The 15,089-nt window shown below is 36.3% G+C and overlaps 2 protein-coding genes across 2 annotated transcripts; both read left to right on the top strand.

Annotated features, from left to right (window-relative positions):
* The first annotated feature begins 1,898 nt into the window (after positions 1 to 1,898).
* LOC141823554 (nuclear transcription factor Y subunit B-3-like) lies at positions 1,899 to 7,658 on the top strand. The gene is made up of 7 exons (XM_074710858.1): positions 1,899 to 2,062; positions 2,150 to 2,392; positions 2,488 to 2,617; positions 2,762 to 2,767; positions 3,662 to 3,760; positions 3,861 to 3,911; positions 7,405 to 7,658. The coding sequence occupies exons 2-7, from the start codon at positions 2,160 to 2,162 to the stop codon at positions 7,405 to 7,407; spliced, it is 522 nt and encodes a 173-aa protein (XP_074566959.1). The 5' UTR covers positions 1,899 to 2,062; positions 2,150 to 2,159; the 3' UTR covers positions 7,408 to 7,658.
* Positions 7,659 to 8,150: 492 nt separating this feature from the next.
* Positions 8,151 to 14,678, top strand: LOC141824513 (enoyl-[acyl-carrier-protein] reductase, mitochondrial). Its single transcript, XM_074711820.1, has 10 exons — positions 8,151 to 8,387; positions 8,593 to 8,690; positions 10,672 to 10,803; positions 10,918 to 11,061; positions 11,153 to 11,255; positions 12,184 to 12,283; positions 12,935 to 13,011; positions 13,113 to 13,191; positions 14,220 to 14,338; positions 14,431 to 14,678. The coding sequence occupies exons 1-10, from the start codon at positions 8,206 to 8,208 to the stop codon at positions 14,522 to 14,524; spliced, it is 1,128 nt and encodes a 375-aa protein (XP_074567921.1). The 5' UTR covers positions 8,151 to 8,205; the 3' UTR covers positions 14,525 to 14,678.
* Positions 14,679 to 15,089: the final 411 nt, after the last annotated feature.

Below are 15,089 nucleotides of genomic sequence, written 5' to 3' on the forward strand. Positions count from 1 at the left end.
TCCGATCCCTTACTTTCTTCCCTTCCCGATGGCAGCGTCCTCGCCTCTGCGTTCCCGCAGCCATGAACGTGGACGCAAACCAGAAACACCAGCACAGTCAAGAACCGAACTCTTCCCCGAACATCCATCACACTAGCACTAGAGAGAGAGAAGATAAGATCGATTTGAACACAAGCTGAAAATCAGCGATACATATAGAGAGACTGGGCTACTTTTTCCCCCTCAAGTCCTCGACAGCTACATGTATTCTAGAACTGCTGGCTGGCTGGCTATATCTGTTGGTGCTCGATTGATTCTCTGGCGTGTTTTCACACACGTAATTGATCGACGAGCTTGTCTTATTCCTCCAGTTAATTAAAAAGCAGCAGTACAGCTCGAGTCGTCGATCGAGTCTACGTCGTCAGGCCAGTCTTCGCTCAAGGACATGCCATGAAGTGCAGAGCACCTTAACGAGTAAAGTAACATCGACGAAGGCAATAATGGATCAAGGTGATTCTAGCTAGTGTGAACGAGAGAATTTAAGAGTTCATCTGATTTGGCCTTCTAGTTTACGGTTCGTGATTATATTGGTGACGACGCAATAATTTCTATAAAGAAATTGGCGTTCATACTCGCCCGTCTAGAACATGAGAAAAGTAATATCCCATAGATATCAAAGTCACACGGTTAATATTCACCAAAGCTAGTGTTCCGATTAAATATCCTAAACCATGGACATCCAAATTAGGATTTACATTGAAGAAAGAAATTAAAGACTTAAAAAAAATTAAAATTTTATATATGCATATCTGTACCTATGACTAGGGAGAACCTTTTATAAAGTTATCTCTGAAACATCAACGTTCGTTTAGGAAATATTCTAAGATACGTATGTTTATTTCGATAATTATCCATGTCTTATAAGATATTTTTCTTGTTCTTCCTGGTGAAACCGTTTTAGGGTTTCTTAATCTTAAGGATGAATCGATTTTATGATTTTACACCACATGATAAGTAGAGGTAATAGATTTATGCCGCATCATTATGTAATAGATTTTTATAATACAAATATTCAATTCTTATAATATAATTAATTTTAAAGATGATTGATTTAATTTTATAAAGAAATTTTTATTGGATATCAAAATAAATTAAAAAGCATAAATAAACCTGAGGACTACCTCCTCTTACGATCCTATTATAGCCCTTAGGCTAAGTGGGAGAAATTAAGAAGTAGATAAAAGGATTCACATGCCTTGACTTGCTTTGTTTACTCTGTTGGATGAGGGAAAGAAATCAAAAAAGAAAAAGAAAGGAAAAAAAAATTTAAAGAGCAAACTCGCGGCTTAGCTCGTGGCCAGGCCCACGAGCAAGGCGGCCCACGGATCGAGGCCTCCCGCAAGTCCTCAAGACCGAAGTAAACTAGTGCCCTCGGAAACATTTAACATGGACTTTTTAAATTAGAGAAATATATTTTTTTTTCATTTCAATTTTGACGGATAAAAAAATCTAAAAAATAATTACTAATTAATTTTTATATCCCGTCCATCTATTATTTTGTAATAGATAAAAAATAAATAATTCATCCTTTCTCAAGTAAAATAATCATAATTTACTAGTAAATAAGTGAAGCGGGATTCATTTAAAAAAAAAAGAAAGAAAATAAACTCTTATTTTAATGATTGTATTCTTAAAATAGTTTAAAGTAAAATGGTAATTTCCCAAAATTTTCAGGAGCATTTTGAATTTTGATGGCTGAGCGTATTGTAAATAATATATATTTTTTTTTCAAAAAGAAAAAGAAATAAATTACGTTTTTTTAACTAACCGCTTTGAGTGGGGAGGTGGGGCCCGTCTTATGTCACGTTAAAGTTGGGGCGACGGACGGTGCAGATACCCAATTCTCGTATTTGAGCTCCGATCCCAGTCGTCTCCTCCGCCGCCTTCTCTCCAGCGTCCGATCTCCTCTCTTCCCTCCCCCCACAGCCCATCGCCGCCGCCGCCTGCTCCTGCTCTCCTCGCTCCCTGCGCGCGCCTCAATTACAAAACTCTCTCTCTCCCTCTCTCTCCCTCTCTTTCTCAGGTATCATCTTCCTCCCTTTTCCTCCGATCTAGGGTTTCGTACTTTGACTGTCGCTTTGACTCTCGGCGTCGGCCATGGCTCGCTCAGTTTCGCGTCCATGTCGGAAGTCCCGGCGAGTCCTACCGGCGGGGCCGGTGGCGGCGGTAGTCACGAGAGCGGCGGCGACCAGAGCCCCCGATCCAGCGTCCGGGAGCAGGACCGCTTCCTCCCCATCGCTAACATCAGCAGGATCATGAAAAAGGCGCTTCCTGCCAACGCCAAGATCGCCAAGGACGCCAAGGAGATCATCCAGGAGTGCGTATCTGAATTCATCAGCTTCATCACCAGCGAGTTCGAGCCCGCCTCTTAACTTCTCCTTTTTTATTACTCTTATTGACGGCTAAGTTAGCTAAGAGGGCAGGATGTTCGGATGCTTTGCGCTGTAGGGCTAGTGACAAATGCCAGAGGGAGAAAAGGAAGACCATTAATGGCGACGATCTGCTCTGGGCGATGGCCACGCTGGGATTCGAGGATTATATTGAGCCACTGAAATTGTATTTGCAGAAGTACAGAGAGGTGAGCTTCTTCCTCTTTCATTGTTGTCCATTTGGTAACTCAGATCAAGTCTGAAAATCCTACGCTTCAGAATATAATGATAGCAAAATGACATTTTTCCCTGTTTCTTCTTCATGTACTCTGCTGCGGCTTATGCTGGCCCAGATGGAGGTAAGGAGCCTTCTTTTTAGTTCCTTAAATATTTTGTTGGTGCCGTCTTTTCTTATCTCTGTTTCGGATATTGAAAGCCAGGAGGGCTTTTTGCCTATGCTACTGCTTAAATCGTCTTAGGTTATTATTATATTGGTTTAGGTAATCAATACAAAAATTTCACGTGGTTCAGGAAATGTGCTATTTTATCAATCCTAAAAATTTAATCATAAAAGAAAACAGTTTTTTTTCCTTTTTCCCTTTTCCCTTTTTGTCAATAAGGTCGTCTTTAGAAGGTGGATGCTTTATACAGACAGCCTGGGATGATGCTTAATGGATGCAAGCATATACGCATTTTCTCTTAAATTGGAAACATAATATTTAGCAGGCAAATTATAAACAAAACAAAGTGTGTCAAAACCTCGTCAAATATTTAGCCTGGGATGAAACTCAAAGATATTTTCATCTTTCAAATCAGCTGTTGGAAACAAGTAATTTTTGACTTGCTTACTCCTAAAGCAGTCTATACCTTGTCAAATCTGTGAAAACCCACATGACATGGGCAGATGTTCACTAATTGACCTCATGACAATTATGTGAGAACAACATAGGTTTTCAGCTCCTCACTTAAGGTTCCAACAAGAGGTGTACTTAAGTTCTTAGAGGGCAAATGAGTCTTCTTCATTTGAGTCGCCTTTTGAGTAAAGGACAAGAATCATGGGTCTCACTCCTGGAATACCTTGACGAGCCTGTGGGCCACATTCAGAAACTGACCTCATCAGGTGGTTATTTGGCACTTTTATTCTTAGTCAAAGTTTTACCTGTATTGTGCTAGATACATAATGATAAAAGGGTTTATTAAATGCTAAACAATGTTTTTCTATTTTTCATTATACTTTTGAGTATGTTGAACAGGGTGACAGTAAGGTGTCTGCCAAAGGCGGAGACAACTCTGTTAAGCAAGATACAGCTAGTTCTCACGGTGGAGCTCAGCCTGGTTCAGTCTCTCAAGGGGTAATATTGACCTCATTTTTCTGCCAATCCAACTACAATTTTAGTGTTTTATCCCTAACATTTATAATACAACTTAACTACTCCTAAATGAAATTAGTAGATGGCTCATCAAGGATCTTTTACACAAGGCATGGGCTATTTGCAACCTCAGGTACCATTCCTTTTTACTTGATTTTTAATATACCATTCCTTTTTACTTGATTTGCAACTTAACTACTCATGGCCTTAGCTATTCACTTAAGTTAAGAAATACCATTCTTGTTGTTTGGTTTTAAGACTGATGTGCTTACATGGAATGCCATAAGTTTTGAATACATAGGAAGAGATACATTATAATTTGGCAGCTTATGGATGTAAAAGCATAAATATGATACCTTGTCAATACGTTCAAAATTAGAGAAATTATTTTCTTGCACATTAACTTATTGTCATTCTTTCAAAAATTGTTGATGTGATCTCACATGCATATGCAGATTCATTATGTATGCTTTGCAATGATAAAATAAGAGATTATGTGGGTTATATTGTGCTTATGTGGTCATATATTAGGTTGATCTTTAATTGATTCATCTAGACCAAGCTAATTTTTTAGTTTGAACCAAGCTACTATGTGTGAGAAAAGATTAAATGCAAAGATTTATTTTTTGTTCAATTTAATATAAATCTAAAGAGCCAATTATTTGAGACAAGAAGTGTTGTTTAGAGCTTATATTGAATTTATGTTATTTACAAGTTTGCTCCATTGGTACCTTGGGAAGTTTAGTTTTTATATTATAACATTGTTGTTAGTTAGGTGGTAGATATTGATGACCTTCTTTATTTTCCCTCCTTTTTTGGCCTCTATGAAGCATTTAATAGTATTGCTAATCAATCTCTATACATTTTTCTTGATAAAGATTTGCCATCTTAGATGTCCTCATGCTGTCATTCATAGCATATGTGCAATACAGTGAGAAGCATGCTGCTTGCATACACTTTTCAAGACCTTTGTATTACTCTCTGGCAATTATTGATGTTTCATTGACTCTTTTTCTTGCTTGAATATCTTATTGAAAATTGCTTACTTACCTGTAGATTTTTTGTTTCGTTAATTTGCCTTTTCCCTTGATTTGAAGGGAGACAGTTTTCCTTAGTTGAGGAATATTGTTAAACTTATTTTCCCTTAGTTTAGGAATATTATAAAACTTTTATGATTTTTCACCTAACCTTAGGGTTGATTTTATGATGCAACTGCTGTTTCTTTCAAGAATATTAACTTTCCTTGGCTTGATAATCCTTGAATGTAACTAGTTTTCAAATACAATATCAAGCAGTATGCTGAGTGATGCAAGACTGATGCAATATTTTTTGAGCTTTTGCTTACCTTTGTTGTTTTTTTTTTCCAGATATTATGTAGGGATATTTAGCATGTAGTAGAGAAATTTCATCTTATATTAATCACATAGATTGCACCAATCTTAGATCGTGTAGTTTAAGTGTAACTGATCTGGCATTTTATGACATTAAATCAGTTGGTGTTCACATTAAAAAAAAAAGTGGTTTTGTTTCATGTGCGATTCTGAATAAAGTCGACAATGTCGATTCATTTTTGCAAGGATGATGATTATAGACATCCATAGAGGTGCCAATTACGTGATGCTTGCTCGACCCACAGAGACTGCTTTGCTTCGTGTTGTGCACATTGTGTTGGTTCGCATGGCAAGCTCAATTTGGCTAGCACCTGGGTTGTGCTTAGCATGGCACTTGCTTGGCTTGACCCACAAACTGGGTTAGGCATGGTTCTCTAACTGGGCTAGGTCCAACACGTGTTTTGAACAAGAACCAATCCTATCGTCTAACTTCTTTTCCCATAAATTGCCTAAACTCCAAATATAAATAATAAGAGTATTTTAGTCATTGTATTATCAAAATAATTAAAATTCCTAAAAAAACTCTCATAAATGCCCTCCACCCTTCAACTTAATCCTCATCTCTTCTTCATTCTCTTATATTTCTCACAATTTTTGCCTAAAACTAAATTCCTATTTTCAAATTTTGCTATTAATAATCAACAGCTACAGTATATCTTTTACAATGCGAGGATGGTGAAGGATTGTGGTCATGTGGTGGCTATACACTATGACTATAATGAAGCATATGGTTGCCCCACTTTTGCGTTATAATGCTCAAATCTCAAGCATATCGTGGGTGATATACCCAAGTTTTTAGCTGAGTACATATTCTTTTGCCATGACTTTGAGCTGAACTATGGATGTCCTATTTAGATGGTGGCTAAATGAGGACAATATATTCTCAAATCTCAATCAGGGACATGCCGGTTCTTTGTTGTCGGCCAGTTGAACCGATGATGTTTAAGCCCCTTACAGAATGTTGAAGGCAATTAAATCATCGATCAATCATTCCCTATGGATTTAACATCAGATTCCATAGACCATGGACATCCAAGGATGTAAAAACATATATTCATCACTTGGCAACATTGAATGGATAGACAACTACTACAATTAGAATGTATATCCATTTATTCATGTGTTTGCATTCATTTGAATTGTCTAAATCTGTGCAATTTTTATATCATGTAATTCTTTTTTTAATATAATATTTTTAATCTTTAGTTTTTTCCAGCAAGACTCATTGACACCCCTAGATATCCATTCTGTATAACAATGCAAGTGAAGGTGCCCAGTTATTGAGTTGGTAAGGTTTTAGGTTCAACATCCAGCTTTACTGAAATTGAGGCTTGATGTTGTATACATAGACAAGGGGACAAAAATGGGAAGTGACGGAATCAACCAGTGGCATAGACCTAGATAGAGTTCAAGTAGACTGAAGAAGGGTCCATCACATGCAGAAAATATGACATTAGACACGTCACAGCTGAGATTCTAAATACCATGCTCATTGTGTATGGGATATCTAATAAATTAGGAGATATCTTTTCATGATATAACGAATGACGAAAGCTATCACAACAACAACTACAAGAGAAAAAAAATCCAAGGTGCTGAATAGAAAAGATGGTTCCCTGCATATGCAAGAGGAGAAGGCATTGTAACATTTAGAATAGGCAGGTAAACACTATTTACATGATAACAAGATGAGTGATTCCACCAACAGTATTTACAAGATTCAACTTCTAAGATATAATTGTTTTTGTTTTTAATAACCTTTTCCTTGACGGTGTAAACATTAGTGAACAGATAAATCATGCATAGCGTAGAATGTTTTCTTCCAAGGATCCAATTACTCATTTTTGTTACTTTCCTCCTCTCCCTTGTACCTTCAACTGCTCAAGTCTTCTTTTATACATTGAAATTGTACTGAATTGTAGGTAGAATTAAGATAGCTTGACATTTGTCTTACAATGAGTTTTGTTTGTAAAAGCTAGGAAATCATCTCACAATGTATTCTTGTTGTTTGGAAGATTCACCAAAGGGAAACTACCCAAGTGTTACTGGTTTCATAAGGCGACGTTTACAGTGTCTTTTGCTGTCCTTTACACATGTTAAACCATATATGTTTTATGCATTTTCTTTTTTATTTTAAATATTCCTCATTATGAGATGTTCATGGGCGGCAATTCAAATTTGGCTTAATGTTAATGAGAAGGCGAAACTTTCTGATGCTATTTTTCTGTGGTGCAGTAACTGGATCTGAACCTCGTAATACCTCGAAGTGCGACTTTTACGCAGAAAAGCTTCCTCGCTTCATGTTACCACTAAGCTTTCTATTTGGTGCTTTAGATTGTAAAGTAGTACGAGTTGTATCAATCTAAGCTGTGTACGAAATTCATCTTTGTTATACTTGCTGGAGCCTGTTTCATTCATGGGGCCTAGGCTGCTCCTTACTTATCTATACACTTTTTTATTCGTAGTGCAATTACAGCTTCGATTCTCCAGGTTGATTGATTGATTGTGGTGAAGTGTTACCAACAGGTTTCAAATGGATTCTAGACTTTCTAATGTTTAAATAGAATGCAACGTTGTCGAGATTGGAATCAAATTGTGCAAAGGCTTGTAACTACACAAATTGCATTAGATCATGCCGAAGCATGACCCAGACTAACTCATTCGCAGGCGGCTGGCTTTTGATTCGAGTCCGACTTACCGACCATTTTCCCATACTTGCCTAAGTCATGGCAGGTTTAGGGTTTAGGATTTAGGGTTCAGGATTAGGTGAGTTGGTTACGATGTAATAGATTTGCAGAAGAGGGCAAAGGTTTGAATCCTAGCGAAGTCAGGCGTCGTAATTAACTGGTTCTATTTAGCGTCGTAAACCGTGTGGGCCGACTGTGTGGGGGCGGCTTTGCAGAAGACGAGTCATGGCAGGTTTAAGCTGACTGATCCCTTCCTTTAAACAGACGGGAACACGACCGACTGCAGCCGACAGCCACCGATCTCTCCAACTTTCGCAGCGAACTGGGTGCCTACGACGGTCGCCCACAAATGGTGCAAATGGTGATTCCCAGGCTGCTTCTGGGATCGCTCATCTGGTCCCCGCTTCGTTCCCGGTGCTACCCCCTCTCGCGCCTCGCGTCGAGCAGCTTCCGAGCATTCGCGACTGTGCTATCCCCGCCGTCAAAGGCCATAGTCTACGAGCAGCACGGGCCGCCGGATCAGGTCACCAGGTCATTTGCGCAGTCCCTTGTTTCTTGATTATAGAATTTTAATGTTGTAGACTTCTGTGGATAATCTGATGGCAAGTTGCCGACTTCGTCCCCTTGCTCTTCGAGTTGTTGACGGGGTGATTAGAGGCGTTGCTTAGATATATACAGTACCTTTTTTTTTTCTTTTTTCTTTTTGGGCGTTGAGACAAGGTTGCGTTGTTTTTAGGTTGATTGATCTACCACCAGTGGAACTGAAAGCAAATGATGTGTGTGTCAAGATGCTCGCGGCTCCAATCAATCCTTCGGACATCAATAGGATAGAAGGTTCGAGTTTTATAAAAAGTTCAAGTGTCGGGATCTACAACGAATCTATGAGCAGCATTATGCAATGCAAAACAGTTTTATCTTACCAAATTTCCCCTTTGCACTTAGTGGCATTGTTCCTATCGCAGGAAGTTTGGTTACCTGCAAATATGTTTTCTGTGTCACATGACTTTTTTTTTTAGCGAAATACATTTGATTTTAATATCTCCTCTAATATTCTAGCAGGTTGTTTGTGATTAACATGGAATGCCTATTTGCCTTATATCCAATTGGTTGTTTAATATAGTTTATGCATCCCTCATGCTTGTGTCTGCTTATTTGTTACAGTTAATAGGTATACCTGTTTTATGCTTCGAGAAGAATCATGTAGCTGAGCAAGAGGCTGAGAATTCCAAGTTCCTTGTCAATGTTACTTACACCAGCAGTATTATCATGCTGCTATAACCCATGTCAAGGGTGAAATTGAGGCTGCCTCCTGCCTATTATATTACTACCACCCCTCTTGCCTTGTCAAGATATTTTTGTATGCGAATTCTTGTCTTGGCTTACGTCCATTGGACAAACCCACCATGACAAAAAAGGATAGTCCGATGTACGAAGCTCCAATCAATACAAGTCCCGAGGAAGGATCTATTGTACATAACCTTCCTCTATGTTGCAAGAGATTGTTTCCGTGACTTGAACCCATGACTATTAGGTCACACAACAATAACTTTATTGTTGCGCCAAGACTCCCCTTCCCATGACAAAAAAATGAAACAAAAGAATATAAAAGGCAGGGTCATATATGAAAAAAAGAATTGACACTAGTAAAATAATGGAAGATTTATACCTTATCACCATCCTGTTTTCAAATATCCCTCTCCTCTGTCTTAAGTCAGCATATCACTAGTTTTTTTTTCATTTCACTATTAGTTTTCATTTTTATTAAGTGTGGTTTGCTTCTTCTAACATCTCTATTCTACTCAGAGTAGGTGTCACATTTACTTTATCTCTCCATACATCTTCTTCACTTAAAGTAAAGTGGGCTCAGATTCAATCTCCTCCCATCCTGTTCCTCTTTCAATATATATTGGAACCATAATCTCAGTATGTCAGTAACAATTATCAATTCCACATTTTAATTAATTAGTTTTCTGTTCAAGTATCCTCTCCTCCTCAGTAAATGTTTAAATTTTTCTTAATCTCTTATTTGACATCTTTTACTCATCTCTCAAAGTAATATCTGACTTTACTCGATTTTCCCTCATATTTACTCTAGTCAAAATATTAGATATTAGAAACCTGATCAATCTTTTTTTCCTTTGCAATTTTTTACTCTTTGTCACATCATCTGTACGAACATTAATGCTAGGAGTTAAGGATAGGAGTTAAGGAAGAGACTATATGCGAATAGTCTTTTGAAGATTACACCAATTCATTTCTTTACCAGGAAGGATTTTTTTGCTAATCATGGAGACTAAAGGAAAGAACAGATCAAACACATCTCACACTAAAGAATCTTCTCTTAGAGTGCTATTGAACATATGTGATATGTTGAGAAAACAAAAAGAACTATACAGATAGAACTAAAGTGAATTTATTATTACCAAAAGAAATCCAAAATAATTAAGGAAACAAATGTAAATTAATCAATAATCTGCAATTCAACTCAAGCATGTAAAAATTACTCTTTATTAGCATCTTCATTATATGTCATATTCAAATATAACTGACCAGTATTCAGTTTAAGCAGGCTAGAGCTTTGGTTAATTGGCTGTCCTAGATGTTCCTTATCATTCAGTGACCTTTTCATTGCACTGTTAATATGGTTGATGCAAAGTAATATGTAGTATGACATTGTCCTCATATTGCAATTGTATTTTTTGCCACCATGTTAAACTCCTCATCTTCTTTTCTTGATTGCATAATAAGGGTTATTTTACTTTTTTTTATTATGTTTCATATATGGATTTACTGATTATTTGATACATATTTTTAGGTGTTTACCCTGTTAGGCCTCCAGTACCTGCAATTGGTGGATATGAGGGGGTGGGGGAAGTGTACTCAATTGGATCTGGAGTGAGTAACCTCTCGGTGGGTGATTGGGTCATACCATCTCCTCTATCCTTTGGTAATTAATTCTTGCTTTGTATTATAGATTCATCTCTTCGAGTTTGAGTATAAATGCTCTTACAAATTGTGACATTTTTTCTTCATCAATGAATGATTTTATTATGCTCCTCAGGAACATGGCAGACTTATATTGTGAAAGATGAGAATGTTTGGCACAAAATAGATAAGGGTGTCCCTATGGAGTATGCTGCTACTGTTACTGTAAATCCTTTGTCTGCTTTGCGTATGCTGGAAGATTTCATTAAGTTAACCCCTGGTGCTTTCTCATTATCTTGTTACATTACAATATGAGTCTTGAGTTCTATGTTTTTTTTTTAAATGTCCTCTTGGTCACTAAATGCAATCAGGTGATACAATTGTGCAAAATGGTGCTACTAGTATTGTGGGACAATGCATCATTCAGCTTGCTAAAAACCAGGGTGTTCATAGTGTGAATATTGTGAGAGACAGGTGCAAGTGAACTTTTACTGAGCAAATATTTGTTTTTTCCTGGATTGTATACATGAATTCTCACAACTATTAGTCTAATATTATGAAAATGTGTTGCATGCTAATGATGTTACCATTTCAATTGAAGACCTTATATTGAACTATAGGGTCATTTTAAACCAAGGCTTTCCAACTAATCCAAATCCAAATTTATGATGATACCCACACATTATTTCTCTTCTGATAGAGTAATTTTGTACTCTGACATGCCATCATGATCTCCAATTATGTGTGTGAGACCGTTTTAATATGGTACTAGATAAAGATGTGATTTTCAAATTTGTTTTTTGCTTGCTTCATATTTGTACGTCCTGTCTTTATGTAAACCCAACATCTAGCTTTGTTTTGATTGTGTAAAACTGAAACAAAGTTTCTGCAAGATCACATGTATTATGTTACTGAGTTCAAGTAAACTTTACCAAATAGCTATAAACCTGGATTATCTTTACATTAAAGCTCTGTGCCTTACACACAATTGAAACTGATTGTAGTACCAAGTCATAGGCATAATACAATGGTAGGTTGGCTTGCACAAAAAAATCACAGAAATGTTAATTAATTTATGAGGATATTGTTTCTTTGCTGTGATGTGGTTAAGAAATTGTATTTTCTTGTGTCATCGTATTTGTTTGTATATTCCTTGTAAATTGGTTAAGGACACACTATTTCATGTGATCAAGAGGTATATTTTCTTTGAAACTTGCATCAAATCAATTGTTGATATGCTAGTTTCTGAATATTCTGGTAGCTAAAATATTATTTACTGCATTATATGTGCTGTGCGTATATTCTGTTGTTTCAGATATACTTTTATGTGTTCTCAATGTTTGTTTTCATAACTATGTACTGATTACATTACTTTTCTACCTTTTATTTTGCATATATGAAGAGTTGGAGCAGAGGAAATTAAAGAAAAACTTCAGAAACTTGGGGCAGATAAGGTTTACACTGAAAGCCAATTAGAAGTGAAGGATGTTAAGAGTCTCCTGGTAAAATAATGACCTTTAAGATAGTTACTAATTAAGCTGTTTAAAATTGCATAGGTAGGCCTTCTAGTTTGCAATGGCAAATTTCTCAAAGTGTGTACCTAAAGTTGGGAATTTAGCATGTGCAGCCCAAATTTCATTTCTTCCTAGAAGGCACACTTTCTCTTCCCATAGTTGGGAATTTACAATGGGTGGTCCAAGTTTCATTTTTTATCAAAATATTTTTGATGTCGATGTTGTGAATTTTAATTTTTGTTCTTTTTATATTTTCTTTGTGAGGTTGTATTAATGTTTGTGTTATGATACATTGATTCCAATTTACATGATGACATGTTTTAGGCACATCAAGGTGGTTTAGGTCAAATCACCTAGATGTTTCATGAGCAAAAACAGATAGTGGAATTAAGGGTTTTTTTAGGAATTTCATAAAGGGGAAGTCTGCCCTTGGGGAGAAATAAAACTTGAGGTGCTTTCTGAGAATTTTAACTTTGGACTTTTCCTTTGAAAAATTTGGCTTCTATAATTAGTTTGGAATGATCATGTTTTTTTTTGGACTTGCCATCGTCAATTCTTCTTTGTAAGACAAAAATCATTAGATTCTATTTGTTTGTTTAATTACTTTGTACTAATCTTAGCTCAATCATCATTTACTAGGATGATTTGCCAGAGCCTGCCTTAGGATTCAATTGTGTTGGGGGAAATGCTGCCTCACTGGTCCTGAAGTTCCTGAGGTGATCCAATAAAAGAGTACACTGCATGATAGAAGTCACTTGTATATTTTATGATTTAACATCTCATTAAACATGTGGAAAATTTAATTTTTCTTCTGCAGGCATGGAGGCACTATGGTAACTTACGGAGGCATGTCAAAGAAACCTGTTACTGTTTCTACTTCATCATTCATTTTTAAGGTTTCTTTTCCTAATCCCTGTCCTGAAAGATAATTTTATTTCTTTGCATGATATTATACATGTTGACTAAAGAAACGTGATGCTCATTTTACTTGCCCGTGACAAATGACATCTTGGAAGTCCTATTCCATAAGGCTCACACCAATCCTAAGCCATTGAGAACTGTGAATATACATCTTTTCCTTGCATAACTGGCAAGGTAATGGTGTTTGCTCTTCCAAAGCTTATTGAGGCCATTTTATTCTTATCCCTAGCCCACTCGATGATAAATGATCATGCAAAGTTACTTCATTTACAATTATTTATTGCGCTTATAGAGTGAGTGCTATATTTGCAATGCTTCAGGAAAAAAAAACATTGTCTTTATATCTTATGTTTAGCAATCTAACAGTATCATTTTAGTAATCAAGACCTTGTTTTATACTTTGTTTACTTGGGAAATGGAGAGGGAGAGAAGGGAGAGGCTAAGGGAGACGGATAGAAAGAAGAGGGGAAGGGAATGCCTGCAATTCATGCACCCACCACCATCTAGCTTGTGCTTGGGCATTCACAAACACTCAATAAAGCACTAGTTTCTTCCCATAAGCAGACCAAGCATTATTTCCTTTTCTTCCCATAAACAGACCAAGCATTATTTCCTCTCTTATTTCCCAATTTGGCGTAAAGACGATGACACAATCTTCTTCCCTTCCTTCCCTCTCCTCTTGTTGAAAAATAAATGGGAGATTTGTAATTTTCGTTCCCCTTTTTCCTTCTTTTGCCTACACTCTCCATTTCTTCCTCCAAAGTAAGTATGCTGTTGTTGTCATATTCTACAGGCATTTTAAATAATTATGCTGCTTACTTTGGGGAGTTTGTCACAAGCCCTTGATTTGCTGAATTTAGCTAGAAAGAATACAGTCATCGCAACATTTACCGAACCCAAATTCAAATATTACTTGGTCTTGAACTTTTAAATTTCGAATATGACTATTTGAATGATTTTTTCTGTCAGTAACATTTACTTTTTTGGAATGCATATGCATTAGGATCTTTCCCTGCGGGGATTCTGGTTACAGAAATGGATGAATTCAGAGAATGCAAAAGAATGTAGAACAATGATCGACTACATTTTGCACTTGGTGAAGAGTGGCAGTTTCAAATACGAGTATGTTCCATATATTCTTATCTAAGATTTTCTTTGAACCTCCTTATTTTACCAATTGGAACACTGGACTGACAGTTCCACTGGTTTCTCAGAATGGAGCTGGTTCCCTTTGACGATTTCAATATTGCCTTAGACAAGGCACTAGGGAAATTAGGCAGCCGTCCCAAACAAGTTATCAAGTTCTAATTTTCAGAACTTTAATTTATCTGTAATAACGGTGAGGCATTTGCAAAAAGGAAACTCAAGCATTTTGATATTTCACAACTTCTGAAGTTGAAAACGTTGTAGCATCAATTTTATACGTTGTTTCGATTCCAATATAATTTTGTGTTGTTCTCAATTTTATGGGCATAAGTAATTGGAATTAATTATGGTCTTTTATCATTAATTATCAATTATCGATGAAATTTTTTTATAGAATTAGATCAGTCAGATTTTTATTATGAATTTTTTATTTGAGAGGGTGGAAATATGAAAGATTTTTATTATAAATTTTTTTTCTGATTTATTTCATAGATTTTTATTATAAATTTTTTTTCTGATTTATTTCATAGAAAAGATTAATTATATTTTTTTCTTATTTTACGATGGAAAGCAACTGTTCTTCTCCTCGTCACCTCTGTTTACTTGGGTAGGAAAAAGTAAAATAAAGAAAAATAGAAAAAGCTTTCTTTTTATTTTATTAAACATTAAAAAAAGAAAATTCCATAAATATCCGCTAGGGTTTTGCAGAAAATTCCATACGTCGTCG

Source organism: Curcuma longa, chromosome 3 (genome assembly GCF_044706935.1).
Source record: "Curcuma longa cultivar G26 ecotype Majalengka, Jawa Barat chromosome 3, ITB_CL_G26_1.1, whole genome shotgun sequence".
Lineage (NCBI taxonomy): Eukaryota > Viridiplantae > Streptophyta > Magnoliopsida > Zingiberales > Zingiberaceae > Curcuma > Curcuma longa.